General features: G+C 42.4%; 1 protein-coding gene across 1 annotated transcript; it reads left to right on the forward strand.

The window, feature by feature from the left end:
• Nucleotides 1-253: 253 nt before the first annotated feature.
• On the forward strand, nucleotides 254-15,687 carry CHRNA9 (cholinergic receptor nicotinic alpha 9 subunit). Its single transcript, XM_025887098.2, has 5 exons — nucleotides 254-1,931; nucleotides 2,197-2,342; nucleotides 3,274-3,428; nucleotides 9,310-9,842; nucleotides 11,526-15,687. Exons 1-5 carry the CDS (start codon nucleotides 1,868-1,870, stop codon nucleotides 12,065-12,067), a joined length of 1,440 nt encoding a protein of 479 aa, XP_025742883.1. The 5' UTR covers nucleotides 254-1,867; the 3' UTR covers nucleotides 12,068-15,687.
• Nucleotides 15,688-16,913: the final 1,226 nt, after the last annotated feature.

Raw genomic sequence — 16,913 nt, forward strand, 5'->3', positions numbered from 1 at the left:
GCTCCGAGTGTCATGAGGAATCAAAGAGACATAGGTAGAGAGTCTCTAACCATGAGAAGGCATCACCCAGTGGCCGTCAAATGCCACGTGGCTGAATGACAAGGAAGAGGGACAGTGTTAGTGTGGGGAGCACACTGGGTTGGGGCAGGTGGCCTGGATTCTCTCTCTGGCCCCGCACTGCTAGAGGCAAGCCACTCACATCTCTAGATCTCAGTTTCCTCATGTGAAAATGAGGTATTCAACTCAATTTCAGAAGGACCTGCAACCTCTGAGACACCAGAGCAGATGGTTTGCTGAAAGAGGGCCCGAGGGTTTGTAGCAGGAACTGTGTCATTTGACGGGTGAGTCAGACTGGGGGCATCGGGAAAATAATGTCTTCCCAATCAACACCAGGGCATAGGCAATTAGGAAACACACTTAGCTGATGGCTTGAGTGTCTGTTCCATTTGGAGGATAGATTCCTGAAGAGGGACAGGGTGACTCATCAGATGGCTGTAACCTGATGAAATACAACTATCCAATTTCCTTGCTCTGATTCCAGGCAAGCAAATGATCTTAATTTGGTTTTCCAAGGCAGTTTCCCCAGGCAAGAAGAGGGATAAGTTATGGCAATTGGAAATTGACATTCTTTTGTGGGAGCAAAATTAGATCACATGTGAGAAATGACTGTGAAATTAAATAAAGTGGCATTCAAATACAAAGAAACAGCATCCTTATTAATATCACCATTAGTTATGAATCATCTTTGTGCTGATTTGGTTAGCTTTTGAACCATTTTTTTCCCTTTTTTAGAGCTAGTAAACCCTGGGTGCCTTGGTGATTATAGATAGTCTGGGTTTGCAAAATCAGAGGCAAAATTTACTAACATTTACATGGTGGTTTTTTTTTTAAGATTTTATTTATTTATTCATGAGAGACAGAGAAAGAGAGAGGCAGAGGCAGAGGGATAAGCAGGCTTCCCACGGAGCAGGGAGCCTGATGCGGGGCTCAATCCCAGGACCCTGGGATCATGACCCGAGCCGAAGGCAGACGCTTAACCGACTGAGCCACCCAGGCGCCCCTACATGGTGCTTTTGCATGAAATATCCCAGTAGCTCTGGGAGAGAGAGAATACCATGTTCCTGGTCTCCAGCTCAGGAAGGCTCAGTACTATAGGGCTAGGAAGTGTTCAGGCTTGCAGTTAAACCTAGATCTTGGGACTCCAAATCCTAATCGCAGTATGGCTGCTTCTGAAGGGAGTGAATGTTCTTCTCCCATTGCCTCCCCCCACACTCACACACATTACCACAGGAGATCTGTGCCCGATCTTGAAGGAGTTGAAGCAGAAGGTAATCTGTTCTGGAGATCATGGAATTGCTTCTCTTTCCCTCTTCAAATGCCACTTGAAGCGCATTCATAGAGCCTTTCCAGAGGATGCCCCGTGGCAGAGTCTGCTGGGCTTCCCTTAGTCCTTCGACTCAGGCTCGATCTGCTTGCTGCAGGTGTAGAAAGCGCCTATTTCTTTCTGCAGTCTCGGGGGGAGGGGGGTGTTGGGCTCCTACCTGACTTCCTCTGAAAGTTTGGTCTGGATGTTCCTGCTGAAGGTGGCTAGGGACCCTCGGCTGGGACAGCTTCCCCAGATCAGCATTGCCTGACTTAGCCCACCCAGGCTCCTGCATCTCTGCAGCCAAAGCTGTCTGGCTCAGATTACCAGAGGGGAGGGAGGGCAGGTCTGAATCTCTGGATCTCTGGGCCCTAGGTACACTGCAAGCCTGAGCTCTCCATCTGCTTTGGCAGAGTGGGATCTTTGGACCCAGACTCTTCCCATTCACAGAGAGAAGGGGAAGACCGCTGCCTTCCTGAGAATTTGTAGAAGCTCAGGAAAAAGATGAACTGGCCCTATTCCTGCATCTCCTTTTGCTGGATTTACTTGGCTGTCTCCAGACTGAGAGGTAAGAGGCTGATGGGTGTGTAACCATCTCAGCTCATTTGGGGCCACTTCTTTCGTGGCAGTGGGCCAGCAAACAGAATAAATGCTCTCACTGCGAGGAAATGTTCGTGCCTCTTATTGATGAGCCAGAAAAAAAACTCTCATATACCCAAAGCTTGCCCCTAGCTGATGCTGGGTGGTGCCCAGTTCTAGTCCTCAGTTTGCTGTTCTTTGCCTTGAAATATACATGACATTGCATGTTGATCCAGGTCCCTCTTTTTGAGCAGCTGTAGAAGCAGCAGATGGAAAATATGCTCAGAAGTTGTTTAATGACCTTTTTGAAGATTATTACAATGCTCTTCGTCCAGTGGAAGATACAGATAAAGTCCTGAATGTCACCCTGCAAATTACACTTTCTCAGATTAAGGACATGGTGAGTAACATAAAGTGGTGACTCTGAAATGGTGCTTAGGTTGAAACTAACCGTGTTTTCCAAAGAGGTGTCTTACCTGGAATTTGAGAGAAAATGAGAATAGACAGCAACATGTACAAGCTGGTGGGGGAAGGAAATACCAAGGAAGGAAACTCTCTACAAAAGTAATTTCGCTAGATGTTAACCTAATCCTGGCCATTAACAGTAACAGCCTTGATCATCCAAACAGGGATGGTGTCATATATCACATGATTCCCTTTCTATGAAATGTCCAAAATAGGCAGAACCCTGGAGACAGAAAGCAGAGTAGTGGTTGCCAGGGGCTGTGGGAAGAATGGGGGAATAGTGGGTGATGAATTGATGGTCATAAGGTTTCTTTTTTGGGTGGACAAAACTGTTCTGGAATTGGATAGTGGTGATGGTTGCACAATATCATGACTATACTATAAGCCACTGAACCATACACTTTAAAATGGCTAAATGTTGAGTTTTGTGTTATATGAATTTTATTCCTGTTTTTTAAAAAAAGAAAGGTGGTGTTTTAAGATGGCATATCTTATTTAGTGCTTATATGCATTTAGGTCACGAAGTTGTGAAACTTGACTTTCTTCTGTACATTGTAGATATTTCCTGACTTTCTTATTCAAGTGAATCATCAGTGGATCAACTTTCAGAGAAATTTGGGCTGTTGATCGATGCAAAGATCTGATGGCTTAAACACCTGTCCACTTTACATTCAGAACACTAAATCAAGCAGAAAAAAAATGGCTTTGACAGTCAGTCAAAGGGATAGACTAGAAACGCTCTCATTGATTTAATGAAAGTAGATTTGTGCTCTTGGAATTTCTGTTGTAAAGAACAAGTGCTCTAAAGATGGAAGGCATTTGGTTGAAGTGTCTACTGGACAGTTATATCATGGTTACTTGTACAGGACGAAAGAAACCAGATTCTGACTGCCTATTTATGGATCCGCCAAATCTGGCATGATGCGTATCTCACGTGGGATCGAGACCAGTATGATGGACTGGACTCCATCAGGATCCCCAGTGACCTGGTGTGGAGGCCTGATATTGTCCTATATAATAAGTAAGTATGAGTCAGTCCTTTCTCACGAAATGAGCTTATTGATTTACAAAGAATTGAAACATAATGAAAAAAGAATGTTTAAAAGATGCTTGAAGTTAAGTAGCAATTCATCCCAGTGCCTAGGCCCTGGGATGATAATGATAAAATCTTAGATAATAAAATAATAGGTCATAAAAACTTAGAGCTATAGTCCCCTTTTGGATGAGAACCTGCATTTTGGGCTGTACTAGTTTCCTAGGGCAACGGTAACGAAGTACTACAAACTGGGGTGCTCAAACAGCAGAAATGTATTCTCTCCCAGTTCTGGAGGCTAGATATCCAAGGTTGGTTCCTTCTGAGGCTGTAAGGGAGAATGTGTTCCATGCCTCTCCTCTAGCTTCTGGTGGTCGCTGGCAGCCTTTGTTGTCCCTGCACTTGTAGAAGCATCACCGTGATCTCTGCTTTCCTCTTCACCTGGTGTTCTTCCTGTGTGTTGTCTGTGTCCATTTTTCCCTTTTATAAAAATAAAACTCATGTTGTATTAGGGGCTCACCCTACTCCGGTATGACCTTGTCTTAATTAATTACATCCACAATGACCCTATTCCAAATAAGATTACATTCTGAGGTTCCAGGGGCTAGGATTTCAACGTATAAATTGGGGGAGGGCACAATTCAACTCATAATAGTGGTGGTCCCTTCTCCAAGATCATGTATCAATAACAATGATACTACTAAGATTAAATCAGAATGGGCCAGCTAGCGGCTGGCCTGTGGATTTTGGACATTGGAGTGGAGGATGAACTAGATCATAAAATCTTCAGTTGCCCTTTCTTGGTTTCAGAGCAAGGGGCCTTGAGTAAAGGGTAGAAGGTTTATGTTTCTCAAACTGTAAAGTGCACATGAAGAGCTTTGTTAAAATACAGATTCTGATTCAGTAGGTCTGGGGTAGAGTTTGATGTTCTTCATGTCCACAAGCTCCAGAGGTCTGTGCTGCTGGTTCTTGGACCACACTTAGAGGAGGAACCATATTGCTCTATCACAATTCAGGTTCCGTTGCTCCACCTGTTGTCAAAGGAGCTTCTCTCTTTTTATTCTGGAACCCAAGGTCCCGTGGGTTGGGAATGGTTCCTCTTTGACTCAGAACGGGGTGAATGAGGGGCAGTTCAGGGGGGCTCTCCTGAGAGCTCAGCCTTCTAGTGGGCATGAGTTTCTTTTCAGGAAGAAACACTGGTGGGTTGCAGCCTGGATTTTAGCCTTATTCCTTACTCAGAGAGCTCATGAAGGGTCATGACCTATTGAATCATAGCACTCATCCTGCTGACCATTTTCCACTCTGTGTGGCGAGAGGGCCCTTCCATATTCCTTTCCAAGCAAGACAACATCCCATGGCTACTGCTTTATTATTCCAGTTTACTCCCCCCTTCTCTCTCTCTCTCTCTCTCTCTCTCTCTCTTTCACACACACACACACACACACACACACACACACAGAGAGAGAAGGCAAGAGAATGAGCCATGTTGTCCATTAGCTCCTCTCACTCACAGGGTGCAGATAATCAGAGAATATAGTTGATATAGATCACTAACAGCATTCTATCAGTTCTAACAGTTCTTCCTGGGAAACAAACAGAATGCTGGTTCTCCTCTTCCTCCTGCTTTGGTTGGCTGAAGCAATGACTAACTCTTACTGACATGCTTCTTTGCAAGCTTGCATGGTCATCTAAGTTAAGCCTGCCCCAGTCCCCGCTTATTCCAGAAACCAGTTGTGTGCTCATGAGCTCACACAGACCTACTGTGGCTTTGGTAAATTCTGTCCCTTTCCCCCCCCAGATCATTGGCCTTGAGATGTGTGAGCTCTCTTCCCTGTCCCTTTTACACACAGAATCTTTTCATCACACTGAGTAATCAACTCTTCTGTTCCTCTGGGTTGACTCTTTAGTCTTCTCTTCCCTCCTGTCTCAGATAGTTCTGTTTCGGATCCTTTATTCTGCTTTGCATTCTCTTTCTCAGTAATGTCAGAGTTTTATTACTTAGAGGAAACTCTAAATGTGGCTATGGTTGGATATCATTTGCATTCCTATAACCAGCTAAAATGAGACTAGAAGAGAGTTACAGGATCAGGCAAAGAAGGGACCTCGGTCATAACCATTTCCCTGACCCTGATCCGTCTAGCTGAATCCCTGGAACTGTAGACTCTTCTGATCCCAGATATAATATTCTCATTATTTCTCAGAAGGTGGCACTGAACCTTGTAGACCACAAAATGGGCTTTCTGAGTGGCGGTGGGGAGAGGAAAGAGGGCTATGTGGTAGTGATCCAGTCAGGTGTGATAGATAGTTTGGATGGGAAGATGCTTCACATCTAGATTCACCACTGGAACCTGAATCCATGGGCTGGACTTGCTAGGGTGTGATCAGGATGGTGATGGGTCTGGGAGCTACTTCATGTGAGGAGCAGTTGAATTTGTTGATGCTTGGTTTGGAAGCTAGCAGTTCTTGGGAAGACTTGATGGTGATGTTAGGCAATCAAGGAGAAAATAAGGGAGAGAAAAGAGAGAAATTTGCTCTAGAGGACAAAAACCAAGACAATGAAAAGTTAAAGGGAAGATAAACAATTAAAAAAATAATCATAATGAATAACTTGAGAAATCAATATTCTCAAGAAGTAGTGAGCTCTTTAGCAATATAGTTATTCAAGCAGATACTGCCTCTGTTACCAAATCAGTAAAGGAATAAATAAACAGGGGCTCGAAGTTCTGGTGAGGTTGTTTAGTCTAAGTATATGGCCAATATAATGGTTAATGCAAGAGGCTGCAAGGATTCCTGACATTAGATCGGGTAGAGACTAGGTTATAGAAATTCCGAATGTGCATTTATTATGAGAGAGTTCTAATGGTTGGGTTTTCATGGGCCATCTTAACACTTGGATTTTAGAGCTAGTGAGGAATTGGGTACTCTATCATATTCAGAAAGATTTGTCTAGATTTTAGCACTAGGGTTTGTTTAAGTCATCTAGTGGTTGAGAAAATGGCAAACCTGTTAGATGAGATTGTATGTAAAGGAGGGAAAGAGGAACAGGTTTGAGGAAAACGATGATGAGTTTGGTGTGGGACCTGTTCAGTTTGGGGGACCAAAGGAACATTCACGTGGAGACAACCAATGAAGGGACTGAAAAGGCAATCCTCAAACCTGGAAAGAAGGTTGGGGAAGAGATATCAAAAGCCCTGTGAGCCCTTATAGAACTACTCAAGGAAGGAGAGAAAATGGCTACAGATAAAGTTGGTGGAACTCTTCACGGCAGACATTCACAAAAGACACTTGAAAGAAATGGTTAAAGGGGTAGAAGGAGAAATGAGAGAGAGAGTTGTGTCATAGAAACCACGGGAAGAAAGGATGTCGAGGAACAACCTATACTGTGAAATGCTTGGGAAGAGTTGAATAGGATAGGGACCTAGAACAGGTTTTTAGATTTGTGTGTTTGCAAGTTATGAATGACCTTTGAGAGAACACATGTTGGGAAGAAGCCAAATTGCAAGAATAAAAACAAAATGGGGAATTGACAGCAGCGTGTATCATTTCCAGTATGTAGAAAGAGAGGTGGGATGTGGGAAATGCCTTAGAGGAAGGGAAGTTGGTAGGAGAGACTGGGGAACAGCATTGGGAAGGGTCTCAGTGAGCCAGAGAGAGTAAGAGAAACCAAGAGATGCAAAATCCTGAAGGAGACATGGGAGGAAAGGAATCATAGTACCAAGAGGGAAATTAACCTTCGAAAGAAAGAGGGGGACTTCTTTTTGATATGGAATTGTCCAAATAGATTCTCTCTGATCCTGAGATCTCTCCTCTTACACCAAAGAAGGTAGGATGGGTGAGTGATATTCTCAGTTCATCATAGTGCTCACTTTTCATTCAGCTAACTATATACATTTCTCATCGTTACAGAGGTTAGGTTCAGGGATTTTCAAAAAACTTCATCTTGTTACTTCATCTTTGTCACAAAGACCCTCATTAAAGATACTTCTCTTTAAACCCTCATTAAAGACCCTCATTAAAAATTGAGCACCCACGTTAACTGTAATGGTCTGATTTGGTCCACTTCAATCAGACCATTACAGTTAATGTTGTGGTGCCCAATTTTTAATAAGTGAGAAAAAATAATTTAAAAACATGACAGTTCTTTGATCCAGCACATCTTCTCCTGGCAATTTAATCTAAGGAAAGAGTCAGTGGATAAATGCAAAGATTCGACTATAGCATTGCTTGTAAATGCAAAACCTGGAAACGACAATGTTGAACATTGATGGATTGGTTAAATAAGTATGGCATATCTATATAATAGAATATAAAGGAAACTATTGGCCATGAAAATAATGTTGCAGGAGAATATGAATGAATAACCACATTTTAAATTTTGTATCATCTTTTTTTGGGGGTAGATTAACTTTTTTATTTCGGGATAATTTTAGATTTCCAGAAAAGTTGCAAAGATGGTACAGAGAGTTCCCATATACCCTTCACCTAGCCTCCCCTAATGTTACATCTAGTGTTACATCAAAATAACATAGTACATTTGTCAAAATGAATACAATATTATTAATTAAACTATAGACTTTATTTGGATTTCATCAGTTTTTCCACTAATGTACATTTTCTGTTCCAGAATCCAATCCAGAATACCTTACACATTACATTTAGCCATAATACATTTTATAGGGAAAAAATGATAAGGAAGACGGGGAAAATGCATTAAATGTTAATAAGAACTTATCAGTTAGGGTTGTAAGCATTGGAAACTGACTTTGGCTACCTTCTGAAAAAAGGAATTTGTTGAAAGGGTATGGTACAGCTCACTGAATTAAAGGGAAAAAAAAAAAACCAATGACCAGTTCTTAGAAAGGACAGAGTGGATAGACTGGGACTGCTCTAGAGTTTGAGACAGCAGGGATTACTGAGCTGGTTTATTTATTTGTTTTATAAGGAGGCATCACCAGAGTGACTGTTTTTGGTCTTTGGGTCACTCTGCTTAAGATCTAAACTCCAGGGAGAGTGAATCAGTTGGATCTAGCACAGGTCACATGGCCAGCCCCTGGCCAGGGGAGGCTGGAGCACCTTGATCAACATTTCATCTGCCTTGCAATGGTGGTGGAGAAAGTCATTCTCTAAAGGAAAATAGAAATTCTGTACCCAGGCATAAATGTTGATAAAGCAAAAAGAAAATATATCTAGAATAAATTATCTCTTAATTATGGGTGATTGAATTTTTTTTTAAGATTTTATTTATTTGAGAGAGAGGGAGTGAGTGGGAGGGAGAGGGAAAGAGAATCTGAAGCAGACTCCACACTGAGAGCAGAGCCCGCTGCAGGGCTGGATCCCAAGACCTCGAGATCATGACCTGAGCTGAAACCAAGAGTTGGATGCTTAACCGACTGAGCCACCCAGGCGCCCTTGGGTAAATGAACTTTTGTCTGCGTTTTTCAAATAAACATGTACAACTCTTCCAACAGCAACAAAAGGCTATTTTAATATTCTTGTGCCCAAAGTTAACAAATCAGGTAAGTAGAGCCTCCCTATTAGATTTTAGCCTCCACATATTTACTTTTTATCTAGATGTTTGAATCATTATACCTGGACTAAGAGAGTGGCTTTGGAAATGAAGAGGAAGGGGCATAGAGCAGAGATGCTTTAAAGGAAGCATCCAAGAGACGTTGGCCCTGAGTAGTTACAGGAGATGGAGGAGAGGGGCAAATTGGAGTTGATTCTGACTTTCAGCTGGGGTGACAGGGAGAATGGTGATCCATTGCCAGAGACACCAAAAGGATGTGCACAGGTCAGTGAGCTATCCAGAGTAAGGAAGTTGATGAGTTGTCTTGACAAGTGGCTTTCATTCTCCTCCTCTGACCTCCAGGGCTGATGATGAATCTTCTGAGCCTGTGAACACCAATGTGGTCTTGCGCTATGATGGGCTGATCACCTGGGATGCACCAGCCATCACCAAAAGCTCCTGTGTGGTGGATGTCACATATTTCCCTTTTGATAACCAGCAGTGCAACCTGACCTTTGGTTCCTGGACCTACAATGGCAACCAGGTGGACATAGTCAATGCCCTAGACAGTGGCGACCTCTCCGACTTCATCGAAGATGTGGAGTGGGAGGTCCATGGCATGCCCGCTGTGAAGAATGTTATCTCCTATGGCTGCTGTTCTGAGCCTTACCCTGATGTGACATTCACTCTCCTTCTGAAGAGGAGGTCCTCCTTCTATATCGTCAACCTCCTCATCCCATGTGTCCTCATCTCTTTTCTGGCCCCCTTGAGTTTTTATCTCCCAGCAGCATCTGGGGAAAAGGTCTCCTTGGGAGTGACCATCCTGTTGGCCATGACTGTATTTCAGCTTATGGTGGCAGAGATCATGCCGGCCTCAGAAAATGTCCCACTGATAGGTGAGCTCACAGGCCTTACACTTTGAGCCTAGCTTTGTAGTGAGTGGGATTGTATCTGTTCCTTTAAAGTCAGAACCATCAGGTCAATTTCAGACTCAACACAAGCTGTCACATGCTTCATTTAGTGTCTTCAGTTGGCATCTTTGAATACAGAGATATCTGTTCTCCAGAACCGGTCTTACGGTGTCTGGGTTTACGTGAAAGGGGAAAGGAGAGGCAATATAGTTTAGAGCGGTGGTTCTCAAAGTGATCCCTGGACCCCCAGTGCAACATCGTTTTGGAAAGGCAGATTCTCAGAGCCTACCCCAGACCTACTGAATTAGAAACTTTGGGGCGAGGCCCGGCCAATCTGTTTTAACAAGACTTCTGGGTGATTTTGATGCACTTTCTGTCCACTGGCTTAGAAGTTAAGGCCCTGATTTTGAAGTTAAATCTGCATTTGAACTTAGATTTCACCACTCATTTCTTAACGATCGATCTTAGGCAAGTTACTTAGTCTTTGTTTCTGCTTCATTGCCTGGAAAGGGTGTGTAATTGCTACTCATTGTGTGGTTGCTTAGTGTAGAAGCTGGTGTATGGTAAGTGCACCCTAAGTAGTGACTATTATTGTCTTTTCACAGCACACGGTATCTCTTCTTGGGAAAGAGCGGCAAACAGGATAGAAATGGTTGACTGGATTTTTCAGCCCATCATCTACCCTTAATAGAATAATCCTTAACCTTTATTGGATATAGTAGATGTGGGAGGGCTTATTAAAATGCAGGTTTCTACACTCAAAGAGTGTAGAACAACTTGACTTGCATGATATGAGTTATCCGTCTTTTAAAAGTGTGGTAAAACTCACCTATAAAACCAACTCTGGAGCTTTTCTACTCCAATGTTCTTTCTTCTTACATTAAATTTGACGTCTTATGTATTTCTAGAAATTTCATCTAGATTTTCAAATATGTTATCATACAGCTAAATATTATTTTATTGCATTCTTAATTTCTATTTTGTTATTTCTTCTTTTACATTCTCCCTCCCTCTCTACCACCCCCCCCCACCTTGCCTCTATTCTGTGAGTGGCTTTATCAAAGGTTTATCAATCTTATTCCTTTTTTTCAAATAGCTTTTGCTTTTGTTCATCTTTTTGGTTTTTTGTTCTATATTTTAGAAATCTGTGCCCTTACCTTTATTATTTCTTTCCTTAATTTTCCTTTTTCATGAATATTGCTTTATGCAGTCACACGTTAAAGACTAATAGTGACACAGTGGCTTCTTCCTTACCCAACAGTAATGAGATCTGAAGACAATTCTGAGAGTTGCCCAAGATTGTTGTTTATTGAAAGTGGAATTTTTTCACATCATGATCTCAGCAAACCTTTAGAAACCTTTCACTCAGTGAAGGGACAGTGCTGAGAACTTTACATGTACCATCTCAACTAAGCCTCGCCCTATTCCATGAATTAGATCCAATTATTATACTCATTTTACAGAGAAGGAAGCTGAGGCTCAGCAGGAAGATCTAACTTGCCCCAGTCTAGTGAGTGACAGACCTGGGATTTGAATCTAGGAAGTGTGATTCAGAAGCTTATACTGGGAACCATTAGTGTATACAGCTTCCTTAGAAAAGGTGTTTGTATATTTTTGAGTGGAACATGAGGCCAGTTTTAAGCTAATTTGGTTGTGGTTATTTTCCAGGCAAATACTACATAGCCACAATGGCCTTGATCACAGCCTCCACCGCCTTGACCATTATGGTGATGAACATCCACTTCTGTGGGGCTGAGGCCCGGCCGGTGCCACACTGGGCCAGGGTCGTCATCCTGAAATATATGTCCAGGGTCTTGTGTGTCTATGATGTGGGTGAGAGCTGTCTTAGCCCCCGCCACGACAGGGAGCAAACCCACCTCACAAAGGCTTATGGCAAACTTCCAGAGCCAAATCTGCAAACAGACAGAAACAAAGGACTTCCCAGAAAGAAGGAAATAAACAAACTGGTAAAGAATGACTTGGGGTGGCATGGTGAGAACCCACAGGATGCTGACAGTTATTGTGCACAGTACAAGGGGCTGATGAGGAATATTGAGTACATTGCCAAGTGCCTCAAACACCACAAGGCCACCAATTCCAAGGGGAGCGAGTGGAAGAAGGTTGCAAAGGTCATAGACCGATTCTTTATGTGGGTTTTTTTCATTATGGTGTTCGTGATGACTGTTTTGATCATTGTAGGAGCAGATTAGTGGGCATTTGGTGTGTGGAGACAAATCAATAAAATTCCCTGTGATCTACTCTAATATTTTTCCAAGTCAGATTTACACAGACACAGACACACACACAGATACACACACACACGCAAACACATACATATAATTTATATATATAAATAAATATATATCTAAGATTTAGGGGTTATGGTGTGTTTACTTTCTTTTTTTTTATTTTTAAAGTAGGCTCCACACCCAGCATGGAGCCCACCATTGGCCTGAACTCACGATCCCAAGATCAAGACTGGAGCTGAGGTCAAGTGTTGGCCACCCAATGACTGAGCCACCCAGGCGTCCCTGTTGGGCTCACTTTTTATTTTTAATTTCAAATCAATATTATAGCTACCTGTTAAGTTTAGCAGAAAAAAAAAATTGTTAAGCAAGAGGTCCAAAATTTCAAGGGTAGGAAGATGAAGGAAATAAAAAAGGATCCCTTTGATAGCCTACCAGAGTGGTAGGTGGCTGGCCTTTAGATCACACAATTAACATGGCAGATAACACAGTACCTTACATTACTGTTTAAAATTTAGAGCAAAACAAAACAAATTTCATTTGCCCCTTCGCCCATATTTTTAAAAAGATTTTATTCATTTGAGAGAGAGAGAGCACGCAGAAGCATGTGGGGGGAGGGGCAGAGGGAAAGACTCTCAAGCAGATTCCCTGCTGAGCACAAGCCCCATCTCACAACCCTGAGATCATGACCTGAGCTGAAACCTAGTGGTTGCTTAACCGACTGAGACACCCAGATGCGGCGGCCCCCATCTGCCACATTAGCCCCTATTAAAACATGCTTTTTAAAAGAAGAAAATAGTCATGGATTCCTTAGTGTGATTTTAGTTGCAATGTTACCTTTCTCAGGACTAGTGCATTTCAAGTCATTTCTCAAATGATGGAATAAAAAGTTTTGTCCCATATAAACAAAGTCTAAGAATCAGCAACTTAATGGGGAAGAGAACTTTCTTCATGATGATGATGTCACATGTAGTGGTTATATTTTATATAAACCCAAAAGATGAAGTTGTTCCTGCATTTAGTCTTTTTTTTTAAAGATTTTATTTATTTATTTGAGAGAGAGAGTGAGAGAGAGAGAGCCCAAGAGGGGGTAGGGTCAGAGGGAGAAGCAGACTCCCCACTGAGCAGGGAGCCCAGTTGTGGGACTCGATCCCAGGACTCCGGGATCACGACCCGAGCCGAAGGCAGTCGCTTAACCAACTGAGCCACCCAGGCGCCCCCCTGCATTTAGTCTTTGACTTAAACAAGATAATCAGCAAACTGGGTTCATTCAATTATTCACCAAGCATTTTTTGGGTTTGTCCTACATATAGTAAAGCTACATGATTCACATCTGCACTGCGTGTCATAGCAAATTTTGTACACAAGTCTGGTCCTTTTTGATCTTCGCAATAATTCTGTGAGCCAACCAGGCAGGTACTTCTAGTCCTTTTTCTCAGAGAAGGAAACTGTGACAGAGGAAGGTGGATGGAAGTGACCTACCTCCTCAACATTCGATGAGGTGGTGAGTGGAGCTGGGATTCAGACCCTCATCACTGTGACTCTGAGTTTGGGCCAGATCTGCTAAAGTCACACTGCTTTTGAGCATAATAGATCATGATCTAAGATAGGAGAGACTGAGGGATTCTCATTCTGAATTCTGAATTGCTGTCTTAAATTACTTCCTATGCTTCTCCACTTTTTTCCTAGTTTCAATCAAATGTGTCATCATATTCTTCCCACTCTCATCTTGATGACAATGATCCAAGTACTGATAACTATTCCCTAACTTCCAACTCAACTCTTTTACCAGTAAAGCAAACAAACAAAACAAACAAAAGGAACAGAAATGGAGAGAAGACAGGGGTTTACCTAGGAAAGAGGATGATATTTGGTTTAAACATGTAGACATTTTTTATTCTTATGTTTACTTATTTAAAAAGCATTTGTTGTGCACCTACTATATCCTGAGTGCCATGTCAGCTTTGGAGGGAATGAAACATGGTTTTTGACCCTCCAGTTGTTCACATGTTGCTCACAGTTCAGTAGAGGGCACAGTCAAGGAAATAGACAAATACAACATAGTGTCTAAAGTGAGTGGAAGGATTGACAAAATGCCATGGGAACAATGATGATGAATCTGTTTGAGGGAAAGCTTGGGGGGGTATAACGACCTGGGCTTTGAAGGATGAGCAGGAGTTTGCATGTCTAAGAAGTAGTGAACATTCGTTTGGAAATTTGGTGAAAAAAAGTAGGGTAGAGATTAGAGGGCATTAGGGATTAGAAGGCATTAGGGAAAAGAAAAGAATATGAGCAGAGCTTAGAACAGAGGCCTTGGCCTATTCATGGAATGGATGTTGAGGAATTTGAGAAATATAACTTGGAATCAGATCCCTTTTTCTTCTTTATTTGAATTATAGGAGTACTTTGATTAGTTACAGTTGCATTTGACTACAAATAACAGAAAACTCAACATAGCATGACTTAAGTGGAGAAAGGTTGTTCATCCACACAATGGTAAATCTAAAGATACAAAGTCCAGGGATCTTTTCGTCTTTCTTCTGTGATGTTTTAAGGCACTAAATTTATGATAATTTGTTAGAGCAGCAATGAAAAGCTAATATAGTACCCAATGAACAGCTCTGTGTGTATAACTTTTTCCATGTTTTAGATTAATTGCTTGGGATAGATTTGTCTATAGCCAGATTGAGATGTTATTATTGATCCATGCTTAAAAATTTTGAAATTTATCCCAAAAACATTGGGGAGCCACAAAAGGATTTTAAGCAAGAGAGTGGTAGTGTTTCAGAAACACTACCAGTCAGGTTTGTGTTTCGGAACTAAGACTGTGGGGGCACCTGGGTGGCTCAGTCAGTTAAACATCTGCCTTCGGCTCCAGTCATGATCCCAGGGTCCTGCTCAGTGGGGAGTCTGCTTGTCCCTCTCTCTCTGCCCCTCCCCCTGCTGGTGCTCTCTCTCTCTCTCTTTCAAATGAATAAAATCTTTAGAAAAAAAAAAAAACACCAAGACTGTGGTGGCAATTAGAAGATTGTAAAGAAAGGAGAGAAAAGGCAGAGAAAAGGCAGAGAGATCTGTTGGCATGTTTTTTTACCAATTCAAGGAAGTGGTAACGAAGACATGACCCAAGATGGTGGGGATAAGTAAATGAGTCATTTATGGCCTAAAACAAAGTATTTATGGCCTAAATAGACGGGACATGGTGATGGGGTGGATGGGGGGCCGGAGAGAGAGTGGCATTGGGAATGATTCTGAGCTTTCTATCCCAGAAAACGGAAGTGAAGAGTAAAGGAGGACTGGGTTTTGGAGGAGAGAATTTTGTTCAGGACATCTTGTATTGGAAATGCCTGTAGGACACGCTGGTGGAGATGTCTAAGAAGTAGTGAACATGTGCTTGGAAATTTGGTGAAAAGTGAAAGCTTAACAAAAGATTTTATACTCTGGTTAATTGTTAAAATATTTATTAAGTGATTTCAGTGGGTAAGACACAGTGCTACAAACTAAGAGACTGAAATGAAGAGAAACACATTCTTTGCCAGAATTCCAGATGATTATAATCATTATGTGGCATTAAAGCATTTACCTTATTATACTGTCATTTCTTCATTCGTGCATCTGCGTCCCCAAGTATACCGAGATCCTCTCTGGGCCTCACGCCCAGAAATTCTGTCATTTTCTCTTTTTATCTTTTGAGATAAGGATATTCTCTTTGTACGCAATAAAGGGCCTAGTGTGGGGTCATCAGCTGTGAAGCGATTGTTAGCGGATGAATGAGTGAAAGGAAGAGCCGTAAGAGGGTCTGACCATGGGCTTTAGAAACGCAGGCTGTGAAGGGGCTCTTACCCTAGACAATATACTGAAAACAAATCCCAGATGAATGAAAGATTTAGAGGTAAAAACACACAAAAACGAAAGGTTTTTAAGAGAATCTAGGAGACTTTCCAAATAAAATTTCCACTTTAAAACATTTTATTTTACTTTATTTTATTTTTTTAAAGCTTTTATTTGTTTTTTGACAGAGAGAGAGTCAGCAAAAGAGGGAACACAAGCAGGGGGAGTGGGAGAGGGAGAAGCAGGCTTCCTGCCGAGCAGGGAGCCCGATGGCGGGACTTGATCCCAGGACCCCGGGATCCTGACCTGAGCCGAAGGTAGACGCCCAACTGACTGAGCCACCCAGGCGCCCCGCCACTTTAATACATTTTCAAATGTGGTGAGAACACGGAAGCGGAGTCCGGGGCTCACTGAAGAAGAGGAACAAAGGGGACGGATTCGGATTGGGTGGTCAGCTTGCTGAGGAAGTGGCATTTAAAATGAAATCTGAGAATGAGAAGGAGTTAGCTGGATAAGAGTTGGGGAAAGTGGCAGGTCACAGGCGGTGGAAAAGTTAGAATTCAGGCTCAAGGGCAGAACAGGGCTTATTATTATTTGACAAAGTGACAGGAGGCCAGTGAGGCAGAACCGTACAATCAAATCAGCAACCCATAAGCGAGCAAGGGAGGAGATTGGCAAGGTGGGGAGGCTGGTTCCTATAGAGCCTTGCAAAGTTTAAAAAAACACCAATGTCTGTTTATTGTCCAACTGGCTTGGTGTACTGAGAAGTGTACCTGGGTTTATTAAGGTCCTGACCTTTGTTCTTTCTCCTATAGTCTCTGTGTCTACTTTTCCATGAGCTCATGACTCAGATCAACACTTGCCAACACAGCCATGGGCAAACCTGGCAAATGGGCTGTCTTGGTCAAACTGGAAACACAGGTTCTAGAACGTCTTAGGAAATAGTGGAGAGGCCACCAATAATGTCATCGACTCCAGAGGC

This window comes from Callorhinus ursinus, unplaced genomic scaffold (genome assembly GCF_003265705.2).
Source record: "Callorhinus ursinus isolate GAN/ISIS: 27379988/994484 unplaced genomic scaffold, GSC_fseal_2.0 scaffold4, whole genome shotgun sequence".
NCBI classification, from domain to species: Eukaryota; Metazoa; Chordata; class Mammalia; order Carnivora; family Otariidae; genus Callorhinus; species Callorhinus ursinus.

Coding starts and splice junctions, on each gene's coding strand:
- CHRNA9 (XM_025887098.2), top strand. CDS start 1,868: ATGAACTGGCCCTATTCCTGCATCTCCTTTTGCTGGATTTACTTGGCT. Junction 2,343..3,273: donor TTTCTCAGATTAAGGACATG/GTGAGTAACATA, acceptor TTACTTGTACAG/GACGAAAGAAACCAGATTCT. Junction 9,843..11,525: donor AGAAAATGTCCCACTGATAG/GTGAGCTCACAG, acceptor GTTATTTTCCAG/GCAAATACTACATAGCCACA.